We start from the raw sequence: 10414 nt of genomic DNA, 5'->3' as shown, positions 1-10414 counted from the left end.
GCTAAAAATTGTAATAAAATGCGCCGATGCCAGATAAAAGTCTCAGTATTTTTCGAAAGAACAAAGCAAAGCACGATTTGACCATAATAGTCTGTATCTGTGATTTGACGATTTATTAGTTTATTACAATAAAAAAAATGAAAAATCGAAAATTTGTTCCCCTATTTCAAGAGAAATTTCAAGAGAAATATTGGAACTGGTCGAGGCAGAACACTATTTGTTGGAAGAAAATCATTCAAATAGCAAAAATCAACAGAATTTTTGCGTTTTTCAAAGCCGTAACAAATTTCCAATTACATATCTCTTAAAGTTGCGTTAAAATGATACCTGGAAGGAACTGATATTGCTAAATAATACTTAATGTACTAGATAATTCTACAGTTCTAGATAATAACACAATGCGCGTTGCACTTTATGTAGTGAATATTATTGACGCATCGCAGCGTCAAGAACTTCCATTCCACGAAGAACCATCTCTTCTTGGTAGGGTAGTCCTATCATTTGAATTGCTAGCGGCATTCCTGTAGCCCCTTTAGTAGTCTAAATGGGTATTTTTAAACAAACAAAATAATATAATATAATTCAAGCTTACTTAATATTCAAGCAACACGAAGTACTAACCGCTTTAACAAGATTGCAAACCGCGTCAGAATATTTGTATTCGACTTCTAACTTGGCTTGATCTTCTACGTTTTCCTTGTCAATCGGTAGGATTCCAACAGGAAAATCAAGAAAATTGTACAGGCTCGTATACGAGAGAGCAGCTATTGATTATCAAGAAATGTAAAATAATAAACGTTAAACTATATAGATTAATTGGAATAACTCACGGGCAAGCTTGCTGACATCTACAGAACGTGGAGCCGGGCAAGCGAAACATGGTCCTATACACAGGTCGAGTTTTTGCTCTCGCCAATGCGACAAAAATTCTTCCTTGTACAAATTCTTCTTTGTAATTTCGCTCCAAAGCTGGTGGGTTTCACGGATTCTGTTTCCTCCAAGACCTAGATTTTTATTATTATTTTAAATTATACTAAAAAAAAAAAAAAAAAATGGGTAGGCAGTAAAACTATTGCTGGACCAATTACCTAAGTAGACGGGCATCAATTTGGCAGAAAAAAAGGGCCGAACGAGTCGCTTAACAAAGGTAGGAATACTCAATGCACACTAAAGTTATTTAATTCTTGTTAACTGAATAAAACCAACGAATAATATACAAAATAGTTGTAATAAGAATATACTACTTACCAGCGTAGGTTTAAGAACTGGGTCAATGTCGTCATTAGAACTAAGTAATGGAGTAAGAGAAATTTTGAATAAAGAGACGAACTAAAATCAAAGAATAGCAGTAAGATTACAGCGCTTCGAGTAAATATCTGCTTTGATCGGCCGTCAGTATGCTGATAAAAGAGTTAAGAACGTATTCGACGCGCGGAGGAAGGAAAGGGACGAGTTCATGTCCTGATGCTTCTAATTTAGCTTTGGCAATTTGGATGGCTCGGCGGATTCCGGGGGTTGTAGGGAAGAAACCGTCATCTTCATAGTAACCAATCCGAAGGTTTCTTTTTTCTGAAAACATCTTTACAACATTCAATTGATTAAGTCAAATAATTCCAAAGCATTTAAAAAATTAAAAAATACTTTCTCATTCCAAGGAATGGGTAACAGGTCAGGATCACCATGAATCTGGAGATGATTGTCGTTTAGAAGAAGTTTTGTAACGGTTACAACAGTTTGGGAATCACGAGCCATGATTCCTGGAACAGATGCAACTTTAACCAAGAAATGATAATTATACTAGACTGAATATAACGAATAGAAGGTTTAAGATAAGTATAAATATTACCTCCGACATTAGCTACAGCGACCTTTCTGAATCCCTTCATGCTGTAAAAAGAAAACGATAACATTAAATGTTTTCCCCACAAAGATGAATTTATACCTAATTCTTGAAGTGGTCGGTTTAATTGAGTATATTCCACAAAAAGCTGCCGGAAGACGGACACTGCCTCCTATATCAGAACCGATTCCTAGAACATCAGAAGAAAATTTAAAAAAAAAAAAAAAGTTAATAAATCATTTGTTTAAAATCAAATACAGCACCTATCGGCGACCCGCCAGCAGCAATGAGACAAGCTTCTCCTCCAGTTGAACCACCGGGTGTTCGCTCTTTGTCCCATGGATTCATAGTCAATCCCCAAATAGGGTTACTGCACCCAAAGCTAAAACACAAAAGCCAAGTCTGTCAAAACAACAGTCTATGAATATCAAAGCAAAGGAAGGTCCACCTCATATTGGTTTGAGGGATATTGGTTTTACAAAACGGAATTGCTCCGAGCATTTTTAAGGCAATAACTATTGCGGCGTCTTCAGTAGAAGGTTGATTGAGAAATCTCGAAATACCAATTGTACTGTCGTATCCAATTATTCCAACATTGTCTTTCACGCTGAACGGCAGCCCATGAAGCGGACCTTTCTTTCCACCAAGGGCTGCATCATCATCTAGCTTCTTGGCCCATTCCTACGACGGCACGAAAAATTAGATGAAAACAGACGGGAAACTACCGAGTAGGCCTAATGCTCTAATTATTTGAAACATACTTCAGCTTCTAGGATGAATTCCGTGATGCAATTGTATTCAGTTGTTATTTCCAGAGCCTGAATCCAAACATGATATATTTGTTTAAATAAGTTTTGTATTTATCACCTTTGAACTAAATAAAAAATAAACCTTAGCTTGATATGCTCTCAAAACTTCTACACAACTCAAGTGTCCATCCTGAAGTTTCTGCAAAAGGACAGAAATTTCCAATTCCACACAACTATTTGTTTGATTAACCGAAGCAAGATCATGTTCTAGCCTCCCTTTGTTTCTGCAAACTTCCTTCAATTTTTGGCTGACTGTCTTCTTCACTAACCACTAAAAAAGTTAAGATGAAGAAATTTAGTGACAATTTCATGAAAATAAAATCTGGGATAAACATTACGTTCTGCCATATGTTACCAATTGACTTGGTAGTGTAACGTGTCACATAGATCACAATGAATCCTACAGCCGTAGTCTTCAGCATGTATACTGAAGAGTCTGGAAAAAGCGAACCCATTGTTTGGATGAATGGGTTTTTGAAGAAAACGTACCTAACTCCATTGAATATACAGTCAGTTAACACATTTTCAACCAACATTTCACACAAATTGTAAAAACTAAAAAATTTCTCTATCTTTGTTCAAAGTAATGTTTCAACTGAACTGGTTCTTGTAAACGATTGCTACATAGTGAACTTATCGAGGAATATCTAACAAACTTATCGAGGAATATCTATTTTTATAAATAAATATGATGATCATAAACCGGATTTATTATCTAGTTCAAAGTTCGATCTCCAAACTTCAATCACCAAGTCACTTCAGCACATGGCTTTATTTTTAACTGTTTGCTTTTAACTGGTTGCTTGCCAGATGGTGGAAATAAATAATTACTCCCAAAGTAAAATAAATTAATACATTCACTTAAATAAAATAAAACTATTAACTCCACTATTACATTAAAGGTTGAAAAACGATTATTTTCAGCTTTAATTAATATTATTATTTATTATTACCTCCTCTTGCCGCCACTTGGGGGCAGCCATTATTTGAGATTTCGCCTTACACGTCGTTTGTGGATTGTGGTGGTAAACAAATTTTCGAAATCGGTTTTCTGTGAGATATAGAAAAGAATGACAGTAGCCCAAGTTAGAATAAATGGAAAAGGACACCATCTGTGTTTATCTCGAGCTCTCCAGGCGTCTTTAGAAGAAGAAATTTACGCTGATGTCCGAATTGTGGTGTTTGAATCGGCCTTTCTGAACGATGGTAATCATCCTCTACGTGCCAATAGTGCCGTGCTTGCAGCCGCCAGCCCTATTTTAGCCAATATTTTAAAAGAAAGAACAGAAGATGATGAAGTAGTCTTAATATTGGATGGTTACCAACACAATGACATTTCAAATTTGTTGCAATACATCTACACAGGGCAAGCTCATATCAATCGCCAAGAGGAGCAGTCTTTCAGAGATTTACTGAAACAGTTACATGTTGGTAGTTTTGCCAAGCCTTTACCAAACAAGAATATTTCAACATGCTCAATAACGAGTAAAATAGAGCTTACTCAGACAAGACCTAAGCAAATGACTGTTGAAATACCTCTGAATCAAAACAAGACAGTGATTTCTGACAATAAAAAAAGAGAAAAACATCCTGCAAAATATTTCAAAAAGCTACCAGTTTATCCATCTAGACCTTTGCAACTTCCCAAAAGAGAAATTACTCTTCAAGATCCACTGAGAAATCAACTAGACATAGTTAATCCAGATGGGATGAGAAATGGCTCTGTTTTTGAAAAAACATGTTTAAAATTTAACTTATTGACGGAAGCGAATGCAGTCGTTGGTAACCTTCTGGACTACCCACGAATGTCCGATCGATTAGGAATCTATTTCGACCCACAGCTATTCAGCTATTACCGGGCTTTAGTACGTGCCTTGCCACCTATACGGATCTTTCTTCAAATTCAAGATGACGAACCCGATAGCGAATCGGAATGTGAGGAATCGTCAACAGTAAAAAAATGCACTAAAGTGTACCCACCTGCCCGGAAAAGAGACATCTTTCAAGTCCGTCAACAGCGCAATAGCTTTTTTAGTAGTCGATTGCCTGTCAAGACCATGTGTTGCGTTAACGGCAAGGCGCACATAATTTTAGATGGCCAGCCCATACGATTGGATCCTTTCATTAAAGCAATTGAATATCCGTTGCTAGATCATGCCAACCAAAAGTGTCATCAAGAACAATCTCAGCAGGAAGATGAGATCTCTGTGGAGGTGGAAACTGAAGCTCGACGGAAGCGTGTTTTACTCAGCACGCTCAATCGTCTTAAGAAAGACCATTCACGTGCTAAAGAAGTTGCCCATAACATTTTGAACGCTTCATCCTCCAGGAACGAAGATGAGACTGGTGACTTGGAAACTGCAGGGACATCCAAGAAAGGATCTCGTATGCTCTCGATTTCATTTCCTTCTTCATTCACCTTTTTAATTACTGTACTTTTTTTTTCCTTTTCATTAACAATAGAGAATATGGTGATTTGTGAAATATGTGGTAAACTCATCTCAGCTTCATGGATTCGCGTTCACTTTGCTAACCATCAGGTAAACAAATGTTATGTGTTCCATCTCGAATTGATCCAAATTTCACAAATAATTAAATAGGGAGAGAAGAACTATCTGTGCGAACATTGTGGGCGTTCCTTTGCATCGGCTAATCTGCTGAAATCGCACGTTCATTACCAACACAACAATCAATTAGACCTGATCAAATGCAGTATCTGTGGAAAATCTTTCACCAAAAAATCCAGGTATTAAGGTTAAATATGTTTCCAATCACAGAATTCAGATGGATACCAATCTCATCCCAGACTTGAGATTCATATGAGGATCCATAGTGACACGAGGCCTTATCGTTGCATAGTGCCCGAATGTGGGAAAAGATTTCATACAAATGGCAATCTGAGGAAGCATTCTTTCGTGCATACAGGAGAAAAACCACACAGATGTGTCATTTGTGATAAATCGTTCGCTCAGGTAATACAAACAATTCGTCTTCATGCTTTAAACACAAATTTCATCCATCATTTCGATCCAGTCCACCAATTTGCGATTACATATGCGTACCCATCAGCATTTGTTGGATCAAGCACCAAATTTTGGTGGTGAACAGCGCGTTCGTAAGCCAGAAGCCATTTTCGGTTGCGAATTTTGCCCCATGACGTTTCACCGCATCCGGCATTTCAATGCCCATCGTGCGACGCATACGGGCGAACAGACCACGCTGCCCTGCACTATCTGCCAACAGCAATTTCCTAACATTAACGAATTGAAGCAACATAAAAGAACTGAACATCCTGGAACGGTAGTTCACTCTAATTTCCCACTTCTTCATCGATTTCGGTACAAATTAACTATTTTTCATTTAATAGGTTCACCAGTGCTCGCTTTGTGACAAATCTTTTTTCAAAAAGACAGGTATGGTATATAATAAGTTTATAATAAACATTGTAAAAATAATTATGCTATTATATTATAAAAGCCATGCAACGACACCAGGCTACGCATACGGAAGAACCTGCTCCAAAGCCAAATTTTCCTTGTCAACACTGTAATTCACAGTTTACTACTTCCGCGGCAAGAACTGTACATGAAAGGACACATACGGGAGAGCGCCCATTCAAATGCCCTACATGTGCCAAAAGCTTTACATCTAAAGTAAGTGGAAAGTTGAAGTGATGCATTCAGGTCAGTCTTATTACTTTTTCTCTTTAATCCTCAACTAGTACAACTTCCGGCAACATTTACGGATGCATTCGGAAGAAAGACCTTTTAAGTGCAGTCAATGCAACAAAGCTTTCAGACAGCCACAACATCTCAGGTAAAATGACAGAATATTTTTAATTTTGATTTAAATGTTGTAAATCCTTTTTGCTTTTTAATTAATCAGGGCTCACACATATACTCACAAGAACACCGAGGAGCCTGTGCCTTGCCCAATTTGTGGTAATAATTATAGAAATTGTTTAAATTATAAAACAAAACTCACAATTTTTTTGAAAATTTAGGTAAAATGTTCAGGAATAAAATTCTAGTAATGTCTCACAAGCGGATCCATAAACAAGCCAAAGTTGACCAACCAACTACTAACCAGGAAATTTTGCAACAAGAAGCTAGTCTTCAGTTTGTCGACAGCAATATGGAATTTGTCAACATTTTGGTTTTAGCTGAAAACAATGAGCTCCCTAGCACAATTTAAATTAAGTTGTTTTATAATTACCAAATATTAATTGAAGTAAAAAAAAAGTTTGTATTTCTTTGAAAAAATGTGTTTGCATGAATTTACTCAGTAGATTGGTGAGGCCTTCTGAATGGGGAGCAAACCGAACCTCTTCTTGATGATAATTCTGTGTTGAGAGTATTTGTCTTCTGGGGAGAATCGAGCTGGGAGAAAAAGAATATATTTTAAAAACTGATGAAAAACACTTTGAATCTAAAATATATACCTGGATGAGCAGAGACAGTGGGCTTGCCCTGAGGATCCACGCGCTGTGAACAAACAACGCTTACTATTAGCTAATGCTTTAAATGACAGGAAAAATATCTAACATACCTTAAGGGTGTAAACTCTATCGCCATTTTCGTTCAAATAATACATCAGATACATGATGAAATAAAGATTGCGATGACAAATTTAATAGCAGGAAGAACCGCACGTGGCTTGTTCAGTCAAGAGTTTTCCAGATAGTGCCAAGTGGTGAGGCTTTTTTGGCGTCTGCATGCTAGTTTTTGTTTTTCTGCAGTTGCTCTAATATTTTTTATTCTTTCGAACTGTCAAAACAAAATGTCAGACCTGTTGTCGAGAAAATTAGGTGCGCCAGGGTTTTCGGCTGAAATATGTGAGTAAAGCTATTTTGTCAACTTTCATTCTATATCAGTTTTGAATTAAAACTATCAAGGAACCAGTATTCATCACTGTATAATTTTAAAAATTTGTAAATAGACGTTAAAGAGCTTACACAGAGTACGGTGGGCGGTCACGATCTACTACAACACAGGCAGAAAATTCAAGCCCTATCCGAAGAGACAAATCAATATCTTAAAAAAAATGTTTATCAAAATTATATGCAATTCATTGAAACAGCTAAGGAGATTTCATGTGAGTTCAGCACTCTGACAAAAAATCAAATAATATGAAAAAGGATTACCACACTAACATTTATTGCTATACTCACAGATTTGGAAAGTGAAATGTACCAACTCTCTCATTTGTTGACTGAGCAACGTTCCTTGATAGTGACACTCTTGGAAAACTCTTTACTTGGTGACAAAGCTCCTGGACTTAGGGGTGTTGAGAAACCTGAAATAAAAGCCAAGTTCAATGCTGAAGTTGCAGTTAACTTGAATGTAAACAATCAAGAAGGTAGAAAGCGTCTAACTGCACTCTTAGAAAAAGTTGAAGGCTGTGCTGTAAGTTTTGTACAATTACTCTTATTTTCAAATAAAAATCACTTCATTATTTTTCTGGTTTGATTCTGTAGAATGTTGTGGAATCTCTTACAAGGACTTTAATTCATGAAGGAGATATGGTGGAATTGGATCCGTCCGATAATTGCGCAGTCGGAAGAGTTCGTGGGTTTCTACTAAATGATAGTTTTATGATTGCTTCATGGCTTCCTAACAAGTAGATAATTTTTTAACAATTCTGTGCCATCAATATTACAGTTTTTTATTTGTAGACGGGGCAATATGCGATATCAGTATCAAGCACTGTATGAACTGGAAGGCTTAGCAGTAATCAATATTCGTGATCTGGGCCCTGTCAAATATGCGTTTAAATTAATGATGTTTCCAGATACGCGAGTGCTTCAGTGCGCTAATTCAAACGACAAGGTGCCGTCTTAATAAATCTGAGTTATAATTCAAAGCTTAAGAAACTTTTCTTTTGTAGAAAGAGTGGCTTGAAGCTTTTGAGTTAGCCAAGCAGCTGAAGAATAAGAAAGACGTTAGCCCAACGCCTTCGGAAGAAACAAAGGACAATAGCTATGACGACGCATTTAATCGTAATTTAACCTTTTTTTTCGTATACTATTAAAAAATACGCAGTTGACTATTATGCCGTCATTTTACAGCTTTTGCAGAGGACGAGAACTTGCCTTATATTCCTAACGGAAGTGGAAGCAGCCCAGAAGTTGCCGTTGAGTCTATTCCCGATTGGGTTATCGAAGTGGCCGACGACATGGACGTCTATGTGGCACAGCGAGACTTTGAAGAAGCTGTTTCATTGGCAGAGAAAACCCGAGCATTTTGGGACGGTGCTTCTTCCAGTGTGGTCAACCTGCATCGTGATTTGAGGTATGCCTTCTGTTATTTAAATATGGTTTTCTTATAACTAATATTAATATTATTCCCTGGTTATTCAGATTGAAAATTGATAGTCGGATTCGCCAATTGAGCGAAGTTTTAATGAATGAGTTGCGCGTTTCTCCAGACAAATCCCTACAGGGAGGACCAAGAGCAGCTTCACGTGCCGTCCTTTTACTCTCTAGATTAGGTCAGGCATCACAAGCTTGCGATCTTTTCCTCAAACATCGCTCTGCTCTTCTAAAGCACAATCTCCGTCAGCTAAAAACAGAGGGAGCCACAACCCTGTACATCAAAAGAATAACGAGTCTTTTCTTTCCTTTTGTTGCGGACACTGGTCGAGAAATATCTCGTGTGTTTCCTAAAAACAAAGTTTGCGCTTCCGGTATGTGAAAAATGGTTTTATTATTTATGTTCAAACCTTTCATCAGCATAACGTTTTATTTTTAGCCTTTGTTGTTTGGTCGCGGAATGAAGTCGGAAAATTTGGAAATAATTTCAGAAAGCATGTCTTCACATCAGGCTCAACACTGACGACGGTCGCTGAATGCGTCGCTCTAGTGAGGAACCATTCTGAACAGGTAATCAACATTTACAAATAATAAATTTCTTTACATCAATTCTAACACAGAGCTCTCATGAAATTTAGCTCATTGAAATTGGATTGGATTTGACTTTCTATTTGGAAAGTGAACTCCGTGGTCAAGTGGAGCGATGTTTGCGCGATGCCCGTGAGAAGCTTTTGGAATCTATTAAGCTTCGTGCTCTTGAAGATAAATGGCGACCGGTGAACCTCGTCAACAAGAGTGGAATTGCAAGATTTGCTGATGATTTGAGCGAAATAGGAATTGCATCAATTCATTCTTTGGTTTATGGTTGGTTTAGTACTGGAATGAAATTCTCAATTAGGTGTTAACTAATAAATTGTATTCCTTAGATGAATGGTGGGTGGCTCTGACAAGCAACACAATTAATTTTTCGAAGGCCTACTTGACTTTCCTGGATGACGCGCTGAAGATGCCCTCAGCAGATAGCAACATTTTTGTTGACGAGATCTTGCATGATATCTTCCAAGCCCAACTGAAGCACGTGGAAAACTCTTTGCGCTCGGGCAAATACAAGGGGGAGGTACTATAGATTAGTCGTACTATATTTATTGTTAATTACTATTTAAAAATCATATCAATTTTCCTAGGCAAAATTCATCCATAAAAATGCCTCATTTTTAATACATACTGTTCTGTCGCTAGCTCAGCATAGGGTTGAAGAGGTTCGGCTTCATCCGAGTCCTTCATTCGCGAAATTGCGGGCAGATTTTGAATGGTTAGCTAATGATGGCAAGAAAGTAATTACTACCATAAAATCTCCTGCATCTGATCAGTCTTTTATTTAACCAACTGTGAATGTAATAGATTCGGAGAAAATACAAATACATGGCAATGATGAGTTAGAAAAGGCTTTGATGT

The 10414-nt window shown here is 37.3% G+C and overlaps 2 protein-coding genes across 3 annotated transcripts; one reads left to right on the top strand and one right to left on the bottom strand.

The window, feature by feature from the left end:
* Nucleotides 1–98: 98 nt before the first annotated feature.
* LOC124204300 (fatty acid amide hydrolase 1-like) lies at nucleotides 99–3437 on the bottom strand. Of its 2 annotated transcripts, XM_046601351.1 has the most exons (15): nucleotides 3353–3437; nucleotides 2988–3138; nucleotides 2732–2920; nucleotides 2602–2658; nucleotides 2289–2521; nucleotides 2104–2222; nucleotides 1943–2030; nucleotides 1847–1887; nucleotides 1642–1772; nucleotides 1359–1579; nucleotides 1249–1288; nucleotides 1089–1167; nucleotides 831–1004; nucleotides 622–764; nucleotides 99–540 (listed from the first exon to the last, which is right to left on the bottom strand). In XM_046601351.1, exons 2-15 carry the CDS (start codon nucleotides 3102–3104, stop codon nucleotides 427–429), a joined length of 1746 nt encoding a protein of 581 aa, XP_046457307.1. In that variant the 5' UTR covers nucleotides 3105–3138; nucleotides 3353–3437; the 3' UTR covers nucleotides 99–426. The 2 variants fall into 2 exon arrangements, with proteins under 2 accessions (XP_046457307.1, XP_046457304.1); XM_046601348.1 differs by having other exon boundaries at nucleotides 2988–3433.
* A 193-nt stretch (nucleotides 3438–3630) lies between these two features.
* On the top strand, nucleotides 3631–10403 carry LOC124204355 (exocyst complex component 8-like). Its single transcript, XM_046601406.1, has 17 exons — nucleotides 3631–5034; nucleotides 5113–5189; nucleotides 5250–5395; nucleotides 6207–6302; nucleotides 6535–6590; nucleotides 6653–6815; nucleotides 7586–7743; nucleotides 7822–8054; nucleotides 8126–8268; nucleotides 8324–8477; nucleotides 8536–8647; nucleotides 8717–8939; nucleotides 9008–9333; nucleotides 9399–9529; nucleotides 9598–9823; nucleotides 9886–10076; nucleotides 10144–10403. The coding sequence occupies exons 1-17, from the start codon at nucleotides 3720–3722 to the stop codon at nucleotides 10339–10341; spliced, it is 3948 nt and encodes a 1315-aa protein (XP_046457362.1). The 5' UTR covers nucleotides 3631–3719; the 3' UTR covers nucleotides 10342–10403.
* The last annotated feature ends 11 nt before the right edge of the window (nucleotides 10404–10414 follow it).

Source organism: Daphnia pulex, chromosome 2 (assembly GCF_021134715.1).
Source record: "Daphnia pulex isolate KAP4 chromosome 2, ASM2113471v1".
In the NCBI taxonomy this organism is placed as follows: Eukaryota; Metazoa; Arthropoda; class Branchiopoda; order Diplostraca; family Daphniidae; genus Daphnia; species Daphnia pulex.
Note: the sequence above shows the minus strand (reverse complement) of the source record. Positions and strands in the feature narration are given on the sequence as shown.

Coding starts and splice junctions, on each gene's coding strand:
- LOC124204355 (XM_046601406.1), top strand. CDS start 3,720: ATGACAGTAGCCCAAGTTAGAATAAATGGAAAAGGACACCATCTGTGT. Junction 5,035..5,112: donor GACATCCAAGAAAGGATCTC/GTATGCTCTCGA, acceptor CATTAACAATAG/AGAATATGGTGATTTGTGAA. Junction 5,190..5,249: donor TTCACTTTGCTAACCATCAG/GTAAACAAATGT, acceptor ATAATTAAATAG/GGAGAGAAGAACTATCTGTG.
- LOC124204300 (XM_046601348.1), bottom strand. CDS start 3,185: ATGTTGGTTGAAAATGTGTTAACTGACTGTATATTCAATGGAGTTAGG. Junction 2,659..2,731: donor TGAGAGCATATCAAGCTAAG/GTTTATTTTTTA, acceptor GTTTGGATTCAG/GCTCTGGAAATAACAACTGA. Junction 765..830: donor AGATGTCAGCAAGCTTGCCC/GTGAGTTATTCC, acceptor GATAATCAATAG/CTGCTCTCTCGTATACGAGC.